General features: G+C 41.2%; 1 protein-coding gene across 1 annotated transcript in view; it reads left to right on the forward strand.

Moving 5' to 3' along the window:
• Nucleotides 1–27,293, forward strand: part of PELI2 (pellino E3 ubiquitin protein ligase family member 2) — a 158,094-nt gene that overhangs the window by 44,294 nt on the left and 86,507 nt on the right. The window contains exon 2 of the mRNA XM_028507450.2: nt 6,544–6,673. Coding sequence (XP_028363251.1) covers nt 6,544–6,673 — 130 coding nt within the window. The remainder of the gene's footprint in view (nt 1–6,543; nt 6,674–27,293) is intronic.

Below are 27,293 nucleotides of genomic sequence, written 5' to 3' on the forward strand. Positions count from 1 at the left end.
TTCTTAGGGATCAAGCAAAAAGGAAAAGGACTCATGGGCATGGACAATAGTGTGGTGATTGTGGTGGGGAGGTAGGGGGTTATAAGGGGGCTAAATGGTAATGGGAAAAAATGTAAATTAAAAAAATTCTTTTTGACAAATGCGTTTTTTGGTGGCAAGCATCTTCTCAAGACTCTTTGTGTTATATCCCAAGAGATGCCTTGACTTTAAAAATCAGAGTTGCCTGCTGGAAAGAGTGTGACTTTTGGAGTCAGAGAAAACCAGGTGTGGATTTGGGTCCTGTCTGCCCCGTCCTCGTCACACAAATTTGTGTGTTCAACCACGGAAGTCTCTATCTGTCCACTAGGAGTGATAACTAACACCGCCCGGGCAGGGTGTCTTGGTGCATAGTAAGTGCATAGCAAATGCTATTTTAAAAAAACATGAATACGCGAACTCTGAGTTTTCAATCAAGGAGTACCCTTTATTACTCCACGAGGTTTCTTACACAGTTTGTTCATTATCCTTTACAGCCTCCAAATACCTTCACTGTGAAGGCCAACTATTCACTCCACTTACATAGTTAAGTTTTCATCACACATTTACTAAATAAGTGGATGTTTTTAGGTATCCACATTTTTTAAAAAATATGAAGCTTGAAAGGCAGCGTGTGGGTTTGAGTCGAAGTGCCCCTGTTCAGCAGCTGAAACAGGCTTGTCAGCAGCCCTGGGAAATCTCACTTCTGCAAACTTACTGACCGAACAGCTTGCCAGGCCAGGGAACATTCTGACCCTCTCTTGTGGAACAATAACTTTTTGCCTTTGTAAACAAAATTTCACCTTTATGTCTGGGCTCTACTCCCCTACACAAAAGATGGTCCTCTGTCCCGCCTTGTACTTGTTTTGGAGGGTTTCCGTGCCTACCATGTGCCCCATGCAGTGGGCCAGGTGCTGGAGATGGACTCCCTCTTCCCTAAGGGGAAGAGGGCAGATGGGGAGGTGGGAGAGGTGGATTTGTGATAGTGTTCAAGAGGAGTAACACGCTTTGTGATCGTGTTCAGGAGGAGTAACACACTTTGTGGTAGTGTTCAGGAGGAGTAACACGCTTAACTTGAATCGGGGACGAAGGAGAAACGGTGAAGCAGGGAGAGGCAGACTGCTGAAGGGCTGGGGCTCGGTTTGGTTCGGGGCTTCTGCTACTATGTAACCAGCTGCACCAAGCTTAGTAGCTTGAAACAACAACTGTTTTATTCATTGCGTGATTCTGTGGGTCAGGAATTTGGACAGTGCTCAGCTCGACGATTTTTCTGCCCCGCATGGTATCAACTGAGGTCACTTGGTGGAATTCAGTGGGTGGAATGGCTGGTCTGGAGGGTCCAAGGTGGCCTCACTCTCAACAGCTGGTACCTACCTCATCAGGGTGGTTGGAGGGCTGGGCTCAGCTGGGACTTGCAGCTGGAGCGCCTGTGTGTGCCCTCCTCAGCATGGTGGACCCAGGTTTCTTACATGGCAGCTTAAAGCTCCAAAGAGACCCAGGCAGAAACTGTAAGGCTTTTTCCAGGCCTGGCTTTGGAAATCTCAGACTGCCACTTCCTTCCCATCCCGGTGGTGAGCAAGTCACTATGGCCAGCTCAGGTTTAGGGAGAGGGACTTAGACTCGCCTCTCAGAGGGATAAATAATGGGCATTTTGGTCATCCTTGATTTACCACACTGTGTTCTTTGATAGGAGAGCCTTCGGTGGACTTTCAGGGGAGACAGTTGGATGGAGTGGTAGGTGCATGATACGTGGCCACGTGTACTTTCAGATTTGGAGACAAAGATGAAGTGGTAGTGGATTGAAGATTCAACAAGTGCTGGAAGTGAGGTAGTGGGTGTGGAGTACTCTGGGCTGTGGGGAGAAGATAGAACTGGGAGTGGAGATCAGAGTAAGACTGATGATTGGAGGGATTTGCTTATTTTTAACTTTGCTTGTTTGCCTTGAAGATGGGTGAGGTGACCAAAGACCGATCTTTTCCAAATCACATTTGTGGATTTTAGTTCTACTAACTGATTAACACTGTTGAAATTCCCTCTCGTTATTGGTGATACAATTTTCTTTGTATACAACACAGTCTTCTGCTTGTGGCTAAGAGGGCGTCCTTTCAATAAATGGTTGTGTTTCCCAGGACCTGGCCTTGCCATCTTTACTTCTTTATTGTGTATCCTTTTCTTCAATAATCTCATTTACTCTCATGACTTGAACTGCTACTTGTGTGGTAAAAGCATCCAGGTCTGTAACTTTTGTTGCCTCTCCTACAGGTCTTCCCTGGATAACCCTTAATTTCTTTGTTTCTTTTTAATAATGCTATTTCCCTGGCCTAGACCAGAAGCCTATATAACATTCTCTTCTCTGTCTCTTGCTCTGTGTAGCTAAACAGGTCATCAAGTACTATAGATTGTTTCCATTAAAACCAAGGTTCACAACTGTGGCTGCAAGTAAGCATCACCCATAGACCTTTTAAAATGTGCACGCCTGGCCCTGGCTGGTGTGGCTTAGTCGATTGAGCGTGGACTGCAAGCCAAAGGGTCACAAGTTCGATTCCCATTCAGGGCACATGCCTAGGTTGAGGGCCAGGGTCCCCAGTAGGGGGCACGTGAGAAGCAACCACACATTAATGTTTCTCTCTCCCTCTCAATCTCCTTCCTTTCCCCTCTCTCTAAAAATAAATAAAATCATTAAAAAGTAAGTTAAAAAAACATAAAATGTACACACCTGGAGCCCAGTCCCAGAACTACTTAACTGGGGTCTCTTGAGACTTAGGTATGCCTGCTTTTATGAAGCCTCCCTGGGGATACTGATGCTCGTCTAACATTGAAAACAGCTCTCTAAAATTTTTCTGTAATCCTCCAATTTATTTCCACCACTGCTGCTTTGGTTTAGGGTTTAGCATTTCCTGTAGCTACCACAACAGATTACTACCAACCTGGTGGCTTAAAATAACAGTTTGTTCTCTCACTGTTCTGGAGGCCTCAAGTCTGGAATCAAGGTTTGGGCAGGACCATGCTGCCTCTGAAGATGGTCTTAGGGGCGGAGCCTTGCTCGCCTCCTCCCGCTTCTGACGGTTCCAGGCGCTCCTTGGCTTGGGATGGCCAGCCCAGGTCTCTGCCTCCGTCTCCACACAGTTATCTCCTCCCTCCCCCTGTGTGTCTCTTACAAAAACACTCATCTTTGCATTTAGGGCCCCCCGGTGTCCCAGGGTGTTCTCATTGTAAGACCCTTATTTTAACTGCATCTGTCAAAATAATTTTTCCCCCCAAAAAAGTCCCATTTACAGGGCTGGGACATGCATATATGTTTTGGGAGGCGGCTGTTCAATTTGCCGTACTGCTCCCGTGGTTGTGGTAGTTCTTCCCCACCTGGCCGCCTTGACTCTGGCCTGGGTGTCCCTCTGGCACTGCGCCGCAGTCACTTCCTGCAGCAGGTCTGTGAGTACTGTCATTTTGTTCAGCGTCGTCATTTCGTTACAATGTCGGTGAGAGACCATAGGACTTAACTCTCGTTTTTATTGATTAGTCTATAGTAAAATTGACTGCATTGTCTGTCACTTTGCTTAAAGTCACAGAACCTATTTAACGATATTACGTGCGAACTTACTGTGTATATCTAGTCATGTTAGTCCTTGGCTTAAATCTTACCAGATTCCCCACTCCCCTAAAACCCAGTCCTTGCCTACCTTCTACCCTTCTTTCCCACCGTTTCCTCTCGCTTTGAGCTTCAGCTCTGGCAGCACTAAGTTACCCACAGTCCTCCTTGCCTTTGTATGCACTGTTGCTCTGTGTTCCACATTTGGTCTTGTTCAGAGTTCAAGACAGTTCAAGCCCTGTCTCCTCCATGAAGCCTCCCTTGGTGCTTGGTGTCACGAGTGCGTGAAATGACTAGTGCATTCACATAAGTGTTTGTCACACTTGGTTTTGTGCTTTTCTTTCCTCTCATCAGAGAGCTCTGTAGAGACAGGGAAGCTGAACCTCATTGTGGTAGCCCTAGTACTGGGTATTATAAATGTTGAGTGAATGACCACGGAGTTTAACCTAATTAGAAACTTGTCTCATCTTAACACTGGCTTTCCACTGCTACCTTAGTTATTTCCAGTAGGATTTTTTACTGATGGTCATCTAGATGTAGTAAGTAGACTGACATATTGTTTGCTTGACCTGCAATATCTGTATCTGGCTCAGACAACTTAAATTAAAATGTTTCTGTAGATGTTAAGTTTGACATTTCTGGTTTTTGTATTTTTTTCTTTGTATTAGATATGGCTTGTAAGTAGCAGAAACCAACTTGAGTTAGCTGAAACTGAAAAGAATTTCACGAACAAGAGGCAGATATATCTGAGCCAAGGGAAGCCCTTAAGAATCCACTCTTTTCATTGCTCTTTGCTGCTGGTCTCTGTTCGTCTGCTTCATTCCAGACTGACATGCTCACACTTGGGTGCTTACATTTCACAGCTCTAGCCATCCACAGAGACTGGCTGGTTGTCTCTCTGTCCCACTTTTGAGTTTTCCGGGGTAAGACTGTCTTTGGCCACCTTGGGCCAGATGCCTGTCTCCAGCCACGGCGGTGCAGACGGTGCTGGCCTGGCCATTTCATTCATACATGGCGCTGGGGTTCTCTTACGCCGTTAAGGGATGGATTCCCAAGAAGGGAGTGTTGTTGAGAGCAGATCCCTGAAAAGTGTCTGCCATACTCTTCCTAGGTGAGGTCCTGCTGACCAGCAGTGGATAGGTGAGAGGAGGACCCATCAGAGAACCAGGGAACCATGAGGGAAGAGGCCCAGGAAACCTTGCTAGATGTTGTACCAGTTGCCTGTGGACCACAGTGGGGAAAACAGTCTTCTGAATTGTGCAGAGTCCTGGCTTTAATTGATTCATGTTCCTCTTAATATGGAATGATCATCTTGATTTAAGGAATACAGAAATACATTAGAACAAAGTGGGTTTATAGTGGTTGTTTACTCATGGATATGTCCATCATACTAATAATCACAAATGTGTCTTAAAATAATGTACATTATTCTGATCTCGCGTCAGAAAAAGGAGATGGATCCTTGAAAGAAATCATCTCTGTATTGTAGAGATGTTTTTTTAGGTAGCAGACATTCCTTTGTGATGGAAATGGTAACATTAAAAACACAGTGAGAATAACTTCTGGTGATAATATAAGTCCATTGTCATACTGTAGCTACCCAGCTGTAAAACAAACACATGAAAGCACTTGGTTTCAACTTTTACTGTTCTCAGTGGTCCTGATGCCCCTCTTTACCATCCTGGCCACCATGCCCTTCCTGACCAAGGCTGGGTGTTAGGACAGGGACAAGCCGCCAGATGTGCTGCCCCTGTCTTGGGTGTTCTGAGGGAGCCTTGGGGCTGTCATTCTTATCCATGTAAATACGACCTTCTTCCTGTTCTCTTCTCGAGAAGAATTGCCCGGGGAGAGGTGGAGAATAGTCATGTCAGTGAGCAGCTTGAGAGAGCGGTCAGAACACACAAGGACTGATGAGTTCAGAGTTGGAAAATACAGCTGAAGACAGAATCACTACCTGCAATCCCGCATTTACTTTAAACACTGCTATTAGCTTCAGGTATTAATACAGGATATTGGCCTCAGGATATTAGATGTTTTTCAGGTGACTTTTTAAGTTATTTGACAGTTTGTGGACTAAAACTCATCTTTTTATCTTTGGGCCCTTTTATGGGCTACCTTCTGGTAGGGTCATATTTTATGTTTAATTTTTACAAGCTATTTTTAGGCTAACCTGACAGTGTGAGGTTCAAATAGAAATGGGAATGAGTGTAGAGAATTCAGAACTTTTAACAATGGAAGTAACTAAATTTAGTCTTCTTACAAATACAGATCCTACAGACATTAACATGATTTGGCAATGAGAGATGAGGTTTAATTAGCACCGTATTTTTCCGACTATAAGATGCACCCCCCAAATTTGGGAGGGAAAGTGGGTGCATCTTACAGTCCGAATGTAGTTTACCTGGCTCACTGTCGGGGTGGGGTGGCGGTGGAGCAGGGTCACAGGAGGCAGGAGTAGGGTCGCCGCTGCATTTTCCTTCCAAATTTGGGGGTGGGGGGCGGATAAGGAAAGTGCATCTTATAGTCCAAAATATATGGTATCTATTTTCTGACCAGTTCATTTAAAAATATTTCTGGCATGTTTCTCTGGGGTCCATTAGAACGATGCTTGCTGAACTGAGCCAGTGCTCACACGGCCTCTGTAGAACTCTCATTTGCTTATTTATGCTCTGTCTCTTTCCAAAAATATTTGGAGACTCTGACTTTATAGGAGAGGAAACCTATAATTACATTATGCATCGCTCCTAAATTAAGTTTCTGGAAGTGATTTGAATTTCATTATGGTTGAATGTCTGTTCAGCAGCCCTTTCCTTCCGTGCGTGAGGTGTTCAGTGGACAGTTCCATGTGACCATTCCTGTCTTTTCCCTGTTCCATCTTACTTTTCTTCTTAAAACTTTTAAAACCTCCTTGAATAAGTGAACTCTTTCATCTTTGTTTATAGGTACAATGGTGCTTTGCCTAATGGAGACAGAGGCCGGAGGAAAAGCAGATTTGCTCTCTATAAACGACCCAAGGCTAACGGAGTTAAACCCAGCACGGTCCACGTGATATCCACGCCACAGGCATCCAAGGTAGGAGGCTCCTGCACCGCTGGAGGGCTCGGCAGACAGTGACTCACCGTGATTCCTTGTTACCCCTCGTCCTTTCAGTCTTATTTCTCTGTGGGGCAGAGTCTCTCAGTCATTCAAAGCTGGATAAATCTTGCTTGTGAAGCGCTGTCCTGTGCATTGTAGGACAGGTAGCAGCATCCCTTTGTCCACTAGGTACTGGTTAGCACATCAGTCCCACCCCACTGCCAACTGCCACCAACATTGTGACAACCAAAAATGTCTCCAGACTTCACCCAATGTCCCCTGTGGGGTGGAGTGAGCAAGTCCCTCCTACTCACCTCATAAACCACTGCTTTAGGGTGTAGTGAAACTAGCATGTATCAGTTGAGAATAGTTGTGGTAAAAAGATAAATGATGTTCTTTATTCTAGAGAGTGTTTTTTATTAAATCTTGGTATGAACTTCATTAAGATTTATTTTCCTTCTGCAAATTGAGTAGTAGGTGTTTTCACATAATTTTCGCTACGTGGAATTGAATTTGTATAATTATTAGAAGGATTGGAAGTAAACAGAACTAAATGCTATAAGAAGTCTGTACATATTTCCTCTCATAAATTTCAAGTGAATAAAATGTTAATTTTTAGAATTACCTCATATATTCTCTGATACAAAAATGAGGACACGAATCTCAGTTTATCATTTTGGTTGATACATTCTTCCGATTAGTTTTATGACAGTTTTCCTTTTAATTAAATATACACTTTAATGTATAATATAGTGTATATAAAACAATTCTATAAAACAATTAGGTGTACATGAAGTATTTCATATGGGGCACTGAATATACATGTTTATCATCATGGGTTAGACCATCTGGAATAAATAAAAGACTTGACTCTCATTTTTACTGAAAAATCCATGTTCAAAGAGAAATGAATGGCTTCATGGAAGCACATGTGGCATTTGTACTCAGTCTTAGAAACAGATTACTTTTGTTAATGTTTTTATTTAAAAAGCTCCTGTGGTTGTTTCTGAAGCAGTGCCTGGGAAAAGTTTGCTAGAATGTACCAATTAAAATTATATTAACGAGGGAATGGCTAGACAAGGCAATATCAAACTCCAAGGAGACAGGAAGGGAGAGATTAACATTTAGTGGCAAACTTTTGGGCTGGAGAAGGGCGAGTCAAGTAAAAGTTTCAGGAAGGGAAGGATACTTTGTAGGGAAAACAAGGAAAACCTGGCTTACAAACAAGATTCTGAGAAATGGAGCAAGTGAAATAGCAACAGAATGTGAGAAAGTCAAGGAAATATGGGAAACATTTTATAGTCCAAAAATATCTGGTGAGGAAGGACACCAAGACAAATGTTTTTAAAGTGTGGGGTAAGGGCCAAAATATTCTGATGTTATAGACATGGCCCTTACAATTTTGTCTGTATGTTGACATTTATCTTTATTTCCTCTGGCTCTCCACCTTTTTTATTACATTAATTCTTTCTAAACCTTGGATTTTATGTGGATACAATGGCTTCAGCTATTGTTAAAAGTTTTTGAGGAGTCTTTGACCGGTCAGGCGTCGTGCTGTGAGAGAACATGATGAGCATAGGTGCCCTTCGAAGACCAGTGGCTCTTACTTGTCGCCGTCTCCAGCTGCTGCAGCTTTGGCTTTTTGTGTTTTATACTTGTACCTACACTTGACCTGAAGTTTTTCAGATTACAGACCTTTTGGTAGTTGTCTTTCTAAATCTGCATTTGAAAGTATCAGCCACAGTGCTATAGTAAGGCAAATTGGGTTTTGGTCTTGACCCTCTCCCGCCTAACCTCGAAAGAGTTGGCTATAGGCAGGAGCCACGTTGAATCCTGAATCCGATCAGATACTTCGGTGATAAGGGATAAAAATGAATCTGGCTTGGAAAAAAAAAAGAAAAATGGAGAAATTAAAGAATAGAGTGAGAATAGTTCTCAGAAATGGGTGGAAAGTTGAATAACTGGGTTTTGTGTGAACCAGAGTGTCAGCAGGAGTTAATGTGGATATTCTTTCAAGGGTGTTATGAAGTGACTTGGCTCCAGCTACCTTTTACCTCTTTTAAAGGTTTTGAATTCTCAGGGAGGAGAATTTGATAGGCCTAGTCCAGGTCAGCCAGCCATGACCAAGGGAGATGAGTGGACCAGACATAGTTATTGTGAGCGGATCAGATACCCCATATGACATTTCTGTCATGCATCCTACTTGCTGTGTACCTGTAGGTTGAGGGCCTCGCACCTAGTATTTCATCCCACCTGAACCTAGCACCTGGGCCACAAATCCCTCACTCCTGTGCCCTCCCATCCCTGATCAGTTTTGCCCTTCCAACCTGGCTCTCACCTTCTCTGCTGGCACGGTTGTCAAAGTCTCTCACATACTTAACTTTTCTTAGATGGTCCTCCAACTGCCCTAATTTAACTGAATCCTGGATTTTATTGATATATTCTTCTTACTCTGTTTTCCATCTCTTCCCATTCACATAACTAGAAATGTTTTCATTCTGTTTCCATTTCACTCTCCTTTTTAACTCTGCATTATTAACTTAGCAGCCCTAACTCTGCTCCTGACCTCACTGACCTACAGGTCACCCTTCTGCATCTGTCAGTGGTTCAGTACCTAGGCAAGCTGATCCCTGTTTTTCCCCACCCCTTGTTTAAACATGAATTAGCATCCATGGTTCATTTGGTGCTTACACTCAGTTTCAGAGACTGTCACTTCCTTTCCACTTCTCCCACTGTCATTTGAAAGTGACTATACTCTCCGGTTCATTCTACTTGTGTTTACTTTTAGCTTCTTCTCATCTAGACATTGGGCCCTTTTGCCTGTCCTTGTTTGCCCCAGTTGTTAGCCTACTTGACTTTTCCATCCATGTTGTTGACTTCACCCCAGATGCCTTTTCTCTGGTACCTTTTGGCACCTGCTGTTGTGAGTTCGTGGCTCTGGGCCCTTCCAAGCCCTACAGATTGTTTTTCTTGTCATTTTCTTGCACACCCCATTTCCCATCAGAGTGCCAGGGTATGCGGTGGTACTTGGTAAAAGCGGCTTGACCTCAGTCATCAGTGGTTTGTCTGCTCTGAAAGTTCTGATTCTGCAGCATTGATAATGAAAAGGTCACCCTTGATTGGAATTACAGAAGTGAGAGCTAGAAGGGCGTGTGTGGTTACCATTATTAAATTTGAGCACGTGGCATTTTGACTATGTTGTTTCTTCCCTTTGCCACAGTCATTTCCTCTGCAGCACAGTCTGGGGGCAAAACAGGGAGTACACCTTTGCTGATGGTAGCAGCAGCTGGGAAATGGGACCTCTTAGTCTTCCGTGCATGCCAGTGTCCCAGCTAAATCAGAGGGGATAGCACGTGATGCTGTGGTTGTGTAATCTCTGTTTGTATAACCTTTAGTTCTGTACATATTTGCTGTTGGGATACTAGTACTCAAAGAGATTTCTCCTATTATATAATGTGTGTTGTTTTTTTTTTAAAAAAATAACCCTTAAGTCCTATTTTACTTTTGACATTTCTATTACACAGACATAGGGTATTTAGCAATTTATTCACCCATTCATTTATTCAGCAAATATTTATCTAGCTAGCTCTTTCTATGGCCAGGCATCATGCTAGCTAAGAGATACACTACAGTCAACAAAACATGCCTGTCTGGGGCTAACTGTCTAGCAGGTATGCAGACAGTAAGGAATCATGTGAATACACATTTAACTGCATGTTGTGGAAGAGCACAGTGACGGAAGAGAATAAGGTGCAAGCAAAGGGGGTGTGGAGTCGAGGTCGGGTAGACAGGGAAGACCCTGAGGGAGTGGCTTGGGGACTGTCGGCCGTCAGCTGTAAGGAGGGTTAGCCAGGAGAGCAGACACATCCGGAGCTCTCGGGAGTCTGCTCGGAGAATGCGGGCTTTTTTCTGAGTGGAAACATGGAAGGGACTGGCATGACATAGATAAGCATTTAAGTTGATTTATGTTTGTTCATTTACTTTTTAATGAGGCGGGGCAACTGATTGCTTTTATCTAATCAGCAACTAGTATGATGATGGTGGAGGTGGTGCCACCTGAGAGGTGAATGTTTCAGTAGTGACATGGGTTCAATTTAGCGACATTACCGTGGAAAGCTCTCCATCGTGATTGTCCCTCCTTAGATTGTGCTGTATGGAAGTCTCCTTTTTTGGTTATTTTTACTTTTAAAAGTGACTGAATATCACTTGGTTCCAGTTGGCATATTTCAGGATGGAAATTATCAGTAGTCTTAACATGACAGTTCAGAGGAAAAATTAGGGCTATTTAATGTAATTGCTACAACCAGGATTGCTCTTTAGCTGTTTGCACTGGAGTGGCTCTCTTGTTTGATAAGATAATGAAACTCTTCCTTATCAGTCAGTGAATAATGCAATAGTAACTGTGTGAACTGGTAGAATAAATACACAAATTTCAATGTAAGCCCATTAGTTCAACCCAATTGTGTAGGCTGCACTTGGGTTTGCTTTCGAAGCACTCACTGCCTGTCTCTCCAACCTGGGTCTTGGGGGCAGGGGGTGACCAGGCTCCCATTTGGAAAGTTTTATCCTTTTAGATACCACAAACATGAATATCTGAACCTGTCTGAAAAGAAAACAAAGAAGTATTAGTAATAAATTGCAGTCCAGAATATCTTTTGATAATATATAAGAATATAAACCTAAAACAAATAATTTATATATTTAGGATGAAGTACAACTTATTTCAGTGAAAAATATAAAAATAAGCAACCTAACTTTTTACCTTAAGAAGAAAAAAGGAAGCCCAAAGTTAGTGAAAGGAAGGAAATAACAAAGAACAGAAATAAAGAAGATCCAAAAAAATAATAGAAAAGCAATGAAACTAAGAGCTGGCTTTTTGAAAAGGTAAACAAAAATAGACAGACTTTTAGTGAGATGCATCAAGAAAAAGTGAGAGGGTGCAAGTCAAATTGGAAATGGAAAAGGAGATGTTATAACTGATGGCACAAAAATACAAAGAATCATAAGAGAAGTCTATGAACAATTATATGTCAACAGAATAGTCAACCTGGAAGAAGTGGATACATTCCTAGGAACATACAAACGACCAAGACTGAATTGTGAAGAAATAAAAAAACTGAGCAGACCAATAAGGAGATTATTTAAATGTAAATTTAAAATAATTTTGTGACTTAAACATTTATTAAGACTTTAAAAATAGGGGCTTTTTTTGTGAATGTATCATGGTGGTTTAGAGTTCTGGTCCTGGTGGCTGCAACACATGTGTGTTGAGATGAGAAAACAGCTTTTAGAAAAGGTAAACTAGGCCTGGGAAATTTTTGTCATTGTTGACAAAGCTCCAACCATTTCACAAATAAATGGTTTAATAATTTACTTACTATGCAGTATGCAAGACTTTGAAGATAGATAATGGTTTTTGTTGATTTTTTTGGAACTGGAAGGGACAGCATCTGAGATATTATTGTCATAATCAAGAAAAATCATCTCAGTGAGTAATATTTACCTGAAAACTTTATGAATTTTATACAGATGGTAAACATTTATGTTAAAGAGAAAAAAGTTCTCTCTGATGAAATTCTGGAAAACTTTTGGGATATTTTTATTTGATGCTGTTGTACAATATTTAGTTTTCTCTGCATGGTGCCATAGAAAGATAAAATCAAATAAGCTATTTAACATTTTTCTTGATATTTTTATATGTATCTTATATCAAATCTCTGCTATCAAGTTAAAAAACATATATGAGAACTTAGAATTGAAATAGTGAAGTATTTGCCTTTGGATGGGCAGTCTATGGTATTATTGATACAAACTCAGTTTAGAAATCATATACAGACTTTAATATTTACTTTAATAGAAATTGTGAGGTACAGTTTTGAATAATTTTTTTGATATTTGGATTTATTACATGTTATTCTAACCATTCTTACTTCTTTGGTTTTAGAAGAAGGAAATTTTCAATTGTTAAAGCAGGTAGATTTATTTGACAACTAACAGTTGATGGAACATATAAAATCAAATACAGGAAACTGTGATAGAAAAGCAGAGAATTTGAAATGAAGCACAGTATTCCAAGAAAAAAAACCCCACTAAATGATTCACCCTGGCTTGTGTGGCTCAGTGGATTGAGTGCTGGCCTGCAAATGAAGGGGTCGCGGGTTTGATTCCCAGTCAGGGCAGAAGCCTGCACTGTGTGCCAGGTCCCCAGTGGGGGGTGTGTGAGAGGCAACCACATGTTTCTCTCCCTCTCCTTGGGTGCTTCAAAAGTAAACCCAACTGCAGCCTACACAATTGGGTTGAACTAATGGGCTTACATTGAAATTTGTGTATTTATTCTACCAGTTCACACAGTTACTATTGCATTATTCACTGACTGATAAGGAAGAGTTTCATTATCTTATCAAACAAGAGAGCCACTCCAGTGCAAACAGCTAAAGAGCAATCCTGGTTGTAGCAATTACATTAAATAGCCCTAATTTTTCCTCTGAACTGTCATGTTAAGACCATTGATATTTTCCATCTCTTCCTTCCCCCTCTCTAAAAATAAATAAATAAAATCTTTAAAAGAACTATTAAATTATCCAACAAGTTACATGAAAATGTACTTACTTGATGACAAATATGAAGGATATGATTGACTTATAATAACATCCTTTTACTGTATTGATTCTTGGAATTCTTAGCCAGGTGATGTTTTCAAGGCACCATAGATTGAAGGTGAAAAACATTTTGTAAAATTAAGGTGCATAATTAAATATGACAATCCAGTAAGTGATTTCCATGGTCTTAGGTGATAATAGAAACAGTGAATATAAAAATATCATTAGAGTTAGAAAAAAATAGAATTTAATCCACATTAGTTCAGTGGAAAGTAATAGGAGATTTACTTTGTACATTATTATATTTTAGGAAAATACGTATCAAGATTCAATTCACCATTGGCTTATCTTTCAATTAAATAGGAAAAACTATTCGAAGAGTTTGGCTTGTTATTTTAGAAAAGCTCAGACACTACTTATTGGTGACAGATACAGCAAGGAAAGGATTATACCAGTAACTTCCAACACTGACCAACACTGAACAGATGAGTTGGAGATTATTAGTGTGATTTGAGGAACGATTGGAGCTCTAACTTGCATCATTCGGGTACTATGTGTAGTTCATATTATTTAGATAATAAATGAGAATATTAAAATTTTTTATTTATATACTGAACATATTTTATTAGCTGAGAATTAAATATTATTATTCGACAAATTTTCATAAATATGTCATCAGGCTATTATTTCATTTTAGGTTTTACATAGCATGAGTGTTAACATCAAGAAGTAGTTATTAACTATCAGCTACATTTCTGTAAATTTTGGCTAAGCGCTACTTTTCTGTTTTCATAAAGTTTTTTTCTTTTTTGACAGCTTTGCCATTGCAGATACTATACATTTAGTAATTTAGAGCTGTTATTTTCCCTTGCAGTTTTTTAGTTTAGTTTTTGACATCTGCTGTTCACAAAATAACAAGAGTAAGCTTTCTTGTTTAAGTACATTTTCCTTCAAATTTCCTAAATAAAATACTGAGATTTTTACTGCTCTGTTTAAATTAGGCAGCTTGACTTGCACTGAAGAATAATTATTTATCACAATTTTCCCTTCCAGTTTGTGTGAGTCTTTAAGGGAAGTTATATGATGTTTGAGTGTATTTTTAAAATTAAACTTTGAAGTATGATTCACAGTACCTACTGTGAATAATTCTGGAGAGTTGAAGAGTTGATTCAGAATATTACATTTTTCTTAGTTTCTGCAGTTAATATGGTTTGACACTAACATTTTTGTTTTTCTGACCCTTCCAGCATACATCGTTTCATTGTTGCAAGCATAAACAACTAATGGGAATTTTTGTGTGTACAGAATAATCACAATGTCATTGCCTTACTCATTCTGTTCATTGATATCTAGCATAAATCTCTGCTCTGCTGTGTGGTGTAGACAGAAGAATTACTCATTGTTTTCTAGTAAAAGAGACATCTCTGTCTTTTCTGTATTTGTGATGTGGTTGGCAGAATAATGCCCCCCAAAGATGCCCACCCTTTAAGTCCTGGGGCCTGTGTTTATGTTACCTTACAGCCAACCTCACAGCCAAAGGGACTTCGCAGATGGCATTAAAGCCATAGACTTAAAACAGGGAGGTTATCTTGGCGTATCGGGGCGAGCCCAGTGTAATCACAGGAACACTTAAAAGTGGAAGAGAGGGGTGGAAGACTCACAGAGATGTGAAGGGAGAAGGGGCAGAAGGCAGAAAAGTTTGGAGTGTGAGCAGGACTCACCCTTCTGTCCCTGGCTTTGAAGGTGGATGCAGGGGGCAATGGATCAGGGTACACAGCCCCCTCAGACAGGGGTGTCCAGCCTGTGGCCTGCGGGCTGCCCAGGATGGCTATGAATGTGGCCCAACACAAAATCATAAATTCACTTAAAACATTATGAGATTTTTTTTGTGTGGTTACGTGTCTCAGTGTATTTAATGTGAGACCCAAGACAAGTCTTCTTCCATTGGGCCCAGAGACACCAAAAGGTTGCACACGCTGTTAGAAGCTGAGGACAACTCTGGCAGGCAGCCACTGAGGAAACAGACCTCAGTCCTCTGTTACACGGACATGGTTCTTCCAACAATCCAAATGTCCCCGGAAACAGATTCTTCCCCAGAGGCTCTCTAAGGGAACACAGCACTTGATTTTGGCCTTGTGAGACTTGGGCAGGGACACCACCAGATCTGTGAGATAATGAATTTGTGTTGTTTGTAGCTGCCAGGTCTTGTGGTAATTTGTTACAGCAACAAGAGAAAACTGATATGTACTATTTTAAGGGAAATTAAATGCACAGTACCTTGTATTACTGAGCAGTTCTTAACCTTATATTGGGGGAAAGGAAAAGATGGGGAAGCCATAAAGGAATTGGGGATTAGGGGAGAGGTTTGAATTTTTTTTAAAAATTCTTTTGGATCCAGAGTATTGGACCTGGAAAGCTTGAGTCTAGCACTCAATAACTTACATCATAGTGCAATTTCTGTATTACTGATCTGTAATAATTATACTATTGACTTGATGCATGTACTGGTTGGAAAAATAATATTTAATTTGTGTCCTTAAAGCACAATTTTATTGAAGAGTTGCTTTTAATATGTCAGTGTGGGAGAATACTTGTAATTATACGTATAATTATGCCTTTACTAAAACACACTCGAATTATGACCCTGATTCAGACACTAACACCCATCTTTTTTTTTTTATACACATGTGTGGGAAAAGACTCTTTTCTTATAACTTCCTTTTGTAAAAACATTGAACAAGAAAGTTGGAAGGAACGTATTTGTACTGACTCCTCATTTTACAAGCGAGGGACTTGAAAAAGGTCGGAGAAGCCCAGTAAGGAGTGTCAGGTCACTAAGCCAGGCGCGCTGCCCAGGACCCAGGAATATTAGTCCATTGTTGCAGGTGGGAAGTGCTGTGGAAGATGGGAACCAGGCCGGATTCCACTCCTGACCCTCCCACCTCCCAGGAGGGTGACTTGGAAAACCCATCTATTTCCAAACTAGGACTTCTATAACCATAAAACAAATCAATATAATTGTTAGTAAAAGTGGAAGTTGCTCTGGAGACTTAGGAGTAGTAGCCCTGTTAGGATAAGCTGTCTGGTCTTAAGTCAGATTCCATTCAGAAAGAGCCTGTGTATAACAAAGGGAACAACGGTGGTGGCTTGAGTTAAAGCAGCTGGTTTGTTTGCAGTGGTGGTTACGACACCAAGTGGAAAAGCTACATCAAAATGAATTCTGTGCCGCTCAGAAGGAGTCATGGCCTATAAGGGGGGGTCACAGAAGTGTCATTGGCTAACTTGACTTGGCTGTGGCTTGGTTTGTTACACCATCGCCTTTACGATGAAGTACAGGATTGACCTTCTGTCTGTGAGAAAGTACTTTGGCCTCTTTGGAGTCCTGCTGCCGACTGGTTCACAGGGTGCCTCCTTCCAAGCTCCCCATTCGCCACACCCGGGTCACTAGTGACCTTTAGTTTTGCCTTACAGAGTTAGAGTTGATGGGAGCTTATGGGAGCCTGGGTGCAGGAGCTCTTAGATAGAAAACTCGTCCTTGCTTTGCTGCTTGTCCTTACTCTGCTGCAGTGCAGCCCTGCAGGACCGGCCCCCTTTTCTCTGTGGTCCAGCCTGACTGTTCACTCACGTGCAGCTCCCCTGGCGCCATGGTTTCCCTTGCCCCCACACACCTTTGATGTTTCTTCTAGTTTCTTGGAAAGTGCTCCAGCCTCCTGTACTAATCTGTACTGCCACTGTTCTTCAAAACATGACTCAGTTATTTCCTCCTAGAAACTCCCCTGACACTCTTTTCTTAACCAGCCTCAGTGAGAAGTCCTTTGGTGAAGTGAAGTTCCAAAAAACGTGTATATCCCGCTGGGTTAGAGTTGCCCTGCTGTCTGGTCATGCTGGGCAGCAAGCTTCTTGAAGGCAGAGATGGTCTGTCCTATCCGTATTCCCACTGGCCAGCACAGTTCCTCAAATGTGAACCAAATAGTGTGTTCTGCCTTGGGCATGTGCTAGGACAGCTGGTTTTCCAGACGGGTCTGTAACTCACGTGTTGGTGTTCTGCAAACCCACAGGCATGTGTGCACAGATCAGTTTGTAATTTGGGCACATTTGGTAATTAAAATTACTCTTTTCCAGTTGTTTCCAAATTTTCTGTATGGTAGACCCCGTCGAGGTAACCAGCCTTATACAAAAACTTGCATGCATCTCTGATCTTTTTTCCTTCTGATCCCAGGAATCACATATTTGTTATTGACAGTTTTAAGAAGAAATAGTTAAGTTTTGTAACTTATGAAAATAAGAATGAAAGTGTGGCTTTTGGAGTTTAGACTTTCTGATGCTTAGTTTCCCATGTTTACTAGCTGCAGACTCTGGGGCAAAATACCTTTCTGTGACTCACTTTCCATTTTTAGAAAACGGATTTGTGTCAGTCAGTTTAGGCCCAGTTATGCTGCAATTTCAAACAACTGCCAAATCTTGGTGGGTTTACAACACAGCATATTTATTACTCACATTTCGGGTACACTGTGGATTAGCATGGGACTGTGTTTGTTGCAGAAATTCAGGGACCCAGGCTGATGGAGGGTGCATCTTGACTTAAAAGATCACGGAAGAGGTAGGAGAAAGCATTAGTTCTTAAAGTCTGTACCTGGAAGCGACACGCTCGCATTTCATTGGCTAAAGCAAGTCTCATGGTGAACTGAATTTGAAGTTTGGTGGTGCATAATCCTTTTGCAGGGAGAGGCATCAAATACTTGCAAATGGTAGTGTCCGCCTCCAGGTAATGACTCATGAAGGGAAACATTTGGACCACACCATATGGCTAGTATAGTATCGGGATGCCCAAAACGTTCATTTAGTTTTTTCTGTAAAATAAAAGGCACATTTTTAATTTTCACCAATAACTTTATTGATTTGGATATTGTGAATATGTCGGCTATCTTGTGTGGTGTGATGTTGACTGTTCTCAATTAACGTCTCAAGTTGATTGCTGTCAACTTCAACTGGTCTACCCTATGGGGGAGCATTGTCCAGTGAGAAGTCTCCAGCACGAAACTTCGAAAACCGCTTTCGACATGTTCTATCAGTCACAGCACCTCCATACGCTGCACAATTTTCTTTTTTTTTGCATTTCAGTTCTGTGCTTACCTTTCTTGAAATAATAACGCATAATATGCCACAAATGTTGTACATTTTCTTTCATCTTCAGTATTAAAATGGCTACAAAAAATTCACCAATTTGGTGTTTTTTCTTTAAATGCACACTGATATGACAGCTGTCACAGTACAACCTAATAAAATTGTTTTGAATGAAGTTAAAGACAACTAAGTTCTACTAGAGCCACATTACAGAAAAAAATGAACTTTTTGGCCAACCCAATACATGGTAGGGATTAATTAATGTTTGCTAGTATTATTAGTGATTGGTTTCTCTGAAAAGCATTAACTATCTGTTATAAGAAATTATAAATAGGCTCAGGATATGATGAAACCTTGTATCCATACTTAATTGTTGACAATTTGATTACATAAAAACTTTTATTTAAAATGTACTGATGGATTAAAAATTAAAAGCTACAGTTTTGTGATTTGACTATAGGCTTTCTTTATAAACTTTACAATTTAAATTTATCATTTTCTTTACGATCACATCTTTGGAGGTTGAATAATGAGTAGTTTCTGAGTTATTGAACCCACTAACTTTGAAAATCAGTGTATTTCATCTCTGGATAATGTACTTATAAATTAGAACATTTTGATAAGGTATTCTTATGTTAAAATGCACGTGGCCTAAGTCAGTTTTGGTGTTGCATGCATTCTTCAGACTGCTAACATCAAGTTCATTCTTTGCTTTTGGAACAGAGGAGCAGTTCTGTGTTTTCTAGTGTGGAGTTAAACCTTGTTTCACACGAGTAGTTGGATAAAAATCTTTCTTGCTCTTTCTATAATGCCTACTTCAAATTGTTTACATGAGTATTAGTGATTTCCCTCTAGCATTAAAAGAAGTTGTTTCATTATTTTATTCTATAATCTGATATCATAAATCCAAGAATACCATACTTTTAAACTTACAAATACCATTGACATTTAAGTTTTATAAACTATACAGAACTAATATTGTTATAATTGGTTCCCCTAAAATGAAAGAGAAAGAGAATTCTGGTAAATAGAGCTTTTCTAGCATTTTTCATTTTAAGAAGACTTTCTTTCAAGTATACAAGTCATAAGTGTGGAGTTTGATGGATTTTCATAGTTTTTACACACCCTTTTAAACAGTAGCCAGATCAAGAAACAGCATTACCAGGACCCCAGGGACCCTCTTGGTCCCCTACCATAGTCCCCCCACACAGTAACCAGCTGTCATCACAAACCAATGCTGTAGGTTAGTTATTATATTAATGTAAATTGTATCTATAGTATGGGTTGTCAGTGCTATATAGTATTCTGTTGTGTGAATTTATCTTGTTATCCAATGCGCTTTCAGTTTTAATCACACTAAAACCTCAGTTAAATTTTTGTAAATTATTTAAGGTATTTTTTTAAAGTTAGCTATTTTACTTTAGAATATGAAGCCAGAATAAACAGAGGTCAGTAAGAACTACCAACATTCACGTTTACAGCTTACAGCAGTTTAAAATGTAGCAACTTCACTTAGAAAACTGATTTGCCTATTAAAACTAATTATGGAATTGAATATTTCAGTGAAGAACCCTAATTTTATACTGAACTTTGAATTTTATAGTGTGTTGTATTCCTTTCCTGAAAAACATACCGGTGTTATAGCTAAGGGCTCCCGCATGTCACATTTTTTTTAGTTTTCACATTTGTCAAATAGGGAGGCGGCTTATTATCAGAGGCGAGAAGAACACAGACTTTAATGTCGAACCTGACTGGAGTGAGTCTCAGCTCTTCCCTTTGCTAATCATGTGACCAGGACAAGCCGCAGAGCCCCTCTGGGTACGACAGCCCCCCTGAGCTGTGAGGATTGGATGGAATGAACACACACACACACACACACACACACACATACACGCCTCCTGGCCAGGGTGGGCTCTTGGGAATTGGTAACTGTTCTTTTAGTTACTTCACAAGGGAGTTGGAGGGATGTGATGGAATCATGTGGTCTTTTGAAAGCCACTCTGTACCCCCATAGTATAGCAATTACTGTTCAGCATAAACATAATCAGTGTATTGAGAAGACTTTAGAATGATTCCCTTTTGTAAGTGCCAGAGGTGCTCATTCCCACCAGATGTGTAGTTGGATTTCCATATTTAAAAGTGTAAGCACATCCTTTATGTTTAAATATTTGTTTAATTGCACACCAAAAAAAATTGCATCCTTACAACTTTCTTCTGACCTGTGAGATCTGTGTGTCGTAGTGCCCCTCCCCTGGCGTGCGTCAGCCTTGTCCCCCAGAGCCTGTGTTCCCCGTGGACTCGAGCTCCTGGAGAGCAGGCCCTGCCCTGCAGGCAGGTGCTGGAGGGAGAGTGTTCAGTGGCCGATGGAATGAACAACAGCCATCCGTGATTTTAGAATCCCTTACTTCCAGTTAACTTACATAATTTTCTGAAAGTACAAAGGAAATGAATAACTTTGGCTTGGAGACATATGAAAGCTTTTCTCAGAAAATGCGTATTTTTAGTATTTCAGATAGTCGAACTGGTGAAATGTTTGTTCTTATTTGTGAAAATTAATCTTTACCTGACACCTGGACGGAGTCATCAGGTGGGAAATTGAAGTGTGGCTGGTTGGTTGGCAGCAATGAGTCACAGTGGGTGGGGGTCAGGGGGTGAGGGGATTGGGTAGTGGGCTTCCAGCAGCAAAGGCTATGACTCTGCCGTGGAAATGTTGATTTGGTGGGCATGCAGTAAAGGAGAAGGCGGGAGAAGTCGTTAAATGCTAAGATCAGATCGTCTGCACCAGCTGGTAGAAGGGCCCTTTCCCGCAGGGGGCGTTGCTAGAACCCATGAGGAGCCCTGCTCTGTCCTTGCAGCCCTTGAGAGAGGAGCGGTCGGAGTGGACGTGACTCCTCTGGTGGAGTCACTGCTCACGGTAGTCTTCAAACTCTGGCAGCCCAAGCTGTGATCCTGAAAACTTTTCTACTCGACTTGGGATACAACACTCATTTTTTTAAAAAAAGAGTTTTGACTCCTTTAAAAAAAATCTTTATTTTGTTTTAAACACAACCCTTTTATTTCTATTCATAGGGAAGTTATTTTTGTTTCTGAAAAGTTGAATAAAGAATTTAGTACCGATTTACTGAGTTTTCTTCCACTTAATCTTTTATTACACTGATGTATTTCTAGTGTTGTATATTTCTTGTTCGTCATTACTACCTAAACTGAGTCGTATTGAACAGCAGTAAAGGAGAGAGTGATTATCAAGGAGTTTAAGAAGATTGTTGTAGGTCAGGGTTTTTAGCCTTTGGCAGGATCATTCTTTGTTTGGGACAATGAGCAGTACCCCTGGTCTCTGCCCACTCGGTGCCGGTAGCACCTCCTGCTCCCCACTTGTGGCCATCAAACATGTCTGCAGACACTGCTGCATGTCCCACTCTGGGGAGGACAGGCTCTCAGCTGCAGTCATACAGAATGGGGTGCAGAGTGCCAGCTCTGGGCTGAGATTCCTGTGGTTGAAATCCCGGCACTTCCTTGGCCAGTGAGAACCAACCACTCTGTCCCTCAGTATTCTCATCTCTCAAGTGACAGAAAATATTATTACTCAGCTCACAAACTGGAATTAAGGAGTTAATATATGTAAAGTTCTTAGCTTTGAGAATGGTGCCTGGCACATTGTAAATGCTCATTGTGAAAAACATGGTCATTATTACTGCTTGTAAGAACACCTGGGTATCCTATTACGTCTGTATTTCCCACCTTCCTTCCATTGCTTTTTATTCTTTTACTGTGTCACATAATGGGACCTGTGGGGAGATCATAACTGAGAAAGTTCTTTTAGCAGATTAACCTTTATTCTTAAAAGCTGCATTGCCTCGTGCTTGGGCAGGCAGTGGGGCAAAGCGAATTGACAGAGGACTCTGGCAGGTGTCCTCTCCTTCAGTGGCTGTGCGCTGCTGAGCAGACGCCATTGCTTGAAATCGGGCTTTGCAGAGATAGAGAGGGGTACCTTGCAACTTGACTTTACGTCCAGGGTTAGTCTGTCTCTGACGTGGAGTAAGAAGAGCTGGTCTCAGCTCTGGCCTCAGGTCCTGGAGCCTCTCCTCTCTCAGGGCTGGAGGCACATGCAGGCTCTCCTGTCCCTGACCCGAGATGAAGGTTGAAAAGCTGCCAGATGGGGCTGTGGGCTGGAGAGAACGCTGATTTTCTCTTCTCCCCCAGTTTAGTGAGGCACTCTCCTCCTTGAATTTAACCCATTATCTAATCTAACAAGGATGAATTCATTTTGCCAAAGTCTTGATTTTGGCAGTGGTTACTACTTTCATGTAATAAAAAAGCAGTGTTGGGGGAGGGGGCAGGAGCTTGGGTGGGGGAGAAGGAGAACAAACAACAAAGACTATAAGGAAGAAAAAAATTTCTCTAAAATCTAAGAATGAAAAAGAAAGAGAGAAGAAGGAGTTGCAAACAAATCTGTAGTCATACAAACCAAAACAGACTGGAAATAATTTAAATCAGCAAAATATTTCCTGTGATGATACATGCAGTTGAATTATACTCAGTTTATAGGTTAAAAATGCATATGAATTAATTTCAAATAGATTGATGACAGGTATTCTTTGAGCATTGCATTTGAGTTTCTGGCTTTTAAAATATACTTTGGGCAAAGAATAGGAATTTTTGGTTTAGAAATATATTTTAAGTGAATATGAGATTTTAAAAGGTAAGTCAGCTTCCCTTTTTGTCAAAATGGAGTATATAATTTCCCCCGGTGTACGACACCCCTTTTCTGTTACATTAGGAAGACTTTAGTTCCCCCTGGTTGCTTTTCCCAGCACGAGCACCGAGGCCCCCGTGGCCACTCTGTAACTACCGCTTTGTACTTCTCTCCCTTCACCTTTTCACACACTCCTCCCCGGCACCCCCACCCTCTGGCAGCCAGCAGAATGTTCCCTGTATCTGAGAACATTCTGTTCCGCTTGTTCATTTATTTTGTTTTTTAGATTCAATTGTTGATAGATAGGTATTTATGGGCATTTTATTATTCATATTTTTTACCTTTTTTGTAGTTGAAAAATAAAAAATTATCAAGAAAACAAATTAAACTGAAAACTCAGGCCTGGATTTACAGAATCTTTCTGGGATTGCTTGGCTAGTTTGAGCCAAAGACTCCTAATTCTGTTAGTATTGTTGTTGGTTCTTATTCGGTTCGAGAAGTTGATAAGAGTCTTTACCAGCTAGTGTTTTTTTGTTTTTCCAAGTAGTCACTGTGCCTGAACTTTCTGGGCTGTTGTGTGGTAAAATAAACTTACAGAAACACAGCCGAGGATAAGATGTTTTTATTGCAGGAGATGCAGAGCACCAACCGTGAGCATTCCTCGGGTGGTGGCGTTTCCAGTGTGTCCTTGCCTCTCTCCCGACATAACGGTGTTTCTCTTTCTTTTCTGGGCACCTGCTTCTCTCCTGCCACTGTCTTCTGTCCTTCCCACCTTCTTTTGTAGTGCCATCACCACCTGCCCCGTAGCCTGAGTGAGAGCCTTACAGCGTCCCCCACAGATCCTGTAGAGTCTACATTCGTACTGACCCCAAGTTCCAACTCCATTGCCAGTCCCCGGTGCAGACATTGGCAGCGGTTCTTGGATGGACGGGTGGATGAACCCATCCGTGGTTTTCCTACAATACTTCAGGCCATAGTCTCTTCATAGTGCCTTTGTAACTCGAGTGTTAAATATGCTTTTAAGGTAATGTGAAACTGTGTCTCCTTCATACTGTCATGTCTGCTTAGTGACACCACTGTACCCAGTTGAAAGCTTGAATTATCCTCCATCGTTTACAAGGTAATGGCTCCAAGTCCAGAGACTGGCACGTGACATTTTCCACAGAGTGACCCCGTATCTTTCTAGCCTCTCTTTCTTGACTAGTGGCCCCTTTCTGGCATTCAAAATTCAGCCAGTGGGCAGTTGTAGGGGATTTTTATGTTTAAGATCTTGTCCTTCACATATGTGAAAACAAGGACGTGCTGTTGATTCTGCTTTAGAATTCAGGGACGAGCTGTGTGAAATTCGGATATTCCTGCACTCACTGTGGGGAATGATGGTCCTAATGAATGCATGAGATTTTACTTCCCTGACGAAAATAAAATCTCATGCTGTAAACGGAATGCTCATGGACTTAATGTTTTTCCTTGACACATGTTTCTGTAGCTTTCAGTACAAAATGTTATTGGGTGTCCTGCAGGTGGAAGGATGCATGCAAGCCCAGAGGTAAACATGTCCAGAGAATGAACATAATTTTCTTTTTGGTATTCTTGTAACAATCCCTGTGAAAGGTACCATGTGTCTAGAAAATAGGGATGTTTCTGAAAATCTCTGGGGGCTCAGTCTTCTCACTGTTTCCTCGTAATGTTGTGTCTGTGTGTTTGCCTCTCACCATTCCATGATTCGCTCACTCTCTGGCTAGGGACGTGGGTGTGGGGAGACAAACACGGAGACAGTGAGAGTGGGCTGAGCCTCACCTTCTCACCCACAGTGCTGCCCCGAGGGCCCCATTTCCCTTTCTTGTCTTCGGCGCTCCTGTGGCATCATCTGTCCGCACCTCACAGCTGGTTTGAAGCTGAAGCAGTTTTCAGTAGCATCTGTTTCCTAAGGCATTTATGAAGCTACTTGGGCACTTTAGTGGCCGTAAAACAGAATTACAGTGGGAAAGACCTTTCAGCAATGTAAAGGCTTTAGTATCAGTGGAGATATTTTCATTTATGAAAATTGGCACTAATGAAACATGTGGGTATACCTTTCCTTTAAATGCTACCATCTGCTATATTAAAATACTACAGACCACTCGTCAGAAGAAACTTCCCCACCTTTGCTGTTTGAGCTTATATTCAGATATTTCTTACATTTCCGAGTGGTTCCACAGGGATCTTTTTGGTTGTTTAAATGTGAGTCAGACCCAAAGTAATCTAGATTTAGTGCAATCCCTATCAAAATTCCAAAGTCATTTTTTTGCAGAAATAGAAAAAGCAATCCTAAAAACTCACATGGAGCCACAGAAGACTTTCAGTAACTGAAGTAATGCTGAGACAGAAGAACAAAGCTGGAGGCATCACAGAGCTGCAGTGACGAAACAGGCAGCCCCGGCACGGAAAGCCCAGGCCAGAAACAGACACGCGCGCATTTGAACAGTTCATTGACAGCAGAGACGCCGAGGCTGCTCTGGGAAGGACCGTGTCTGGGAGAGTTGGACGGCCGTGTGCAGCAGAATGAAACTGGTTTCCTAGCTTATACCACACACAAACGTCAACTTAAAATGAATTAAATACTTGAATGTAAGACCTAGAACCATAAATATTTTAGAAGGAAGTGTAGAGGGTAAGTAAGCTCCTTGATGTGGGTCTTAGCATTGATTTGTTAGATTTGACACCAGAAGCAAAGACAGTAAGTGGGACTACATCCATTTATTTACAAACCTGCACAGCAAGGGAACTATCAGCAAATGAAGATTCATAGTCTGGTTTCTCTTCAGATTGCAGGAATCTTCTGCCTTTTAGTGAATGAAGAGTCAGCCTGTGGAATGTGAGAAAATACTTGCAAGTCATAGATCTGATAAAGGGTTTCTATCCAAGATGTGTAAGGAACTCATATAACAGCAACAAGAAAAAAATCTGGTTTAAAAATGGGCAGAGAACTTACTAGATATTTTTCCAAAGAAAACATCCAAACGGCCAACAGGTACATGAAAAGGTAGTCAACATCCCTGATCATCAGAGAAATGCGGAAGAAACCCACGGTGAGATGTGACCTCACAGTTGTTAAAATGACTATCATCAAAAGGATAAGAGGCAGGGATGTGGAGAACTGGACCCCTTGTGTTCTGCAGGTGGGATCGTAAGTTGATGCAGCCACTGTGGAAAACAGTATGGAGTTTTCTTTAAAATTTTCAAATGAAACTACCATATGATATAGAAATTCCACTTTTTAGGTGTATGTTCATAGCGTCTCTAGGATATATCTGCACTTGCATGTTCATTGCAGCATTATTTACAGTAGTCAAGATATGGAAACAACCTAAGTGTCTGTCAGTAAGTGCATGGGTAAAGATGGGTTTTATATGTTTATATGATGGAATGTCATTCAGTCACGAGAGAAAAGGACATCCTGTCATTTGCGACAACATGGATGGACGCTGAGGGCATTGTGCTAAGTGAAGTAAGTCAGAAAGAGAAAGACCTATACTGGATATTATTTATATGGGGAATCCAAAAAAAGCCAAACTCATAAAAACAGACTAGAATGGTGGTTTCCCAGGGATGGAGGGTGGTTTTCCAGGGATGGAGGGCTGGGGAGAAGCTGGTCAAAAGTATAAACTGTTAAGTTACAAGTTCTAGTGTTCTGGCATACAGCATGGTGATTCTAGAAAGTTGTTGAGAGAGTTAGGTGTTCTCACCACAAAAAGAAATGGCAATTATGCGACTAGCTAATAGAATGGTGGTATCATTTTGCAGTATGTGAATGTGTCAATCCAGTATGTTATACACCTTAAACTTGCACAATTTACATGTCCATCATATCTCAGTAAGGCTGGGGGGAAATGGGAGTCACATCTTTGAAATCCTGACGTGTCCAGTTTTGGACACCATTATTAGAGGCTGAGGACCACCATAAGCTGTGCTGCATTCGGCAGAGCGTGAATGGTGCTCCTGATAGGAGAGGGCCATCTCCATGAATGTGTCCACAGTTGGTGGGACATATCTTTTATTTGACTTCAAAATGTCAATTTATGGTTACCACATGTGGGGAGCAGGGAATGGGCTGTGGTAGAGTTAGGTACTTATTCATGTTAATAGATGAGTAAAATAGAATACATAAATGCTTAAAATATTAACTGATTTTTAAGTGCATATTCCAGGATTGTAGAGGTTA

Source organism: Phyllostomus discolor, chromosome 1 (assembly GCF_004126475.2).
Source record: "Phyllostomus discolor isolate MPI-MPIP mPhyDis1 chromosome 1, mPhyDis1.pri.v3, whole genome shotgun sequence".
NCBI classification, from domain to species: domain Eukaryota; kingdom Metazoa; phylum Chordata; class Mammalia; order Chiroptera; family Phyllostomidae; genus Phyllostomus; species Phyllostomus discolor.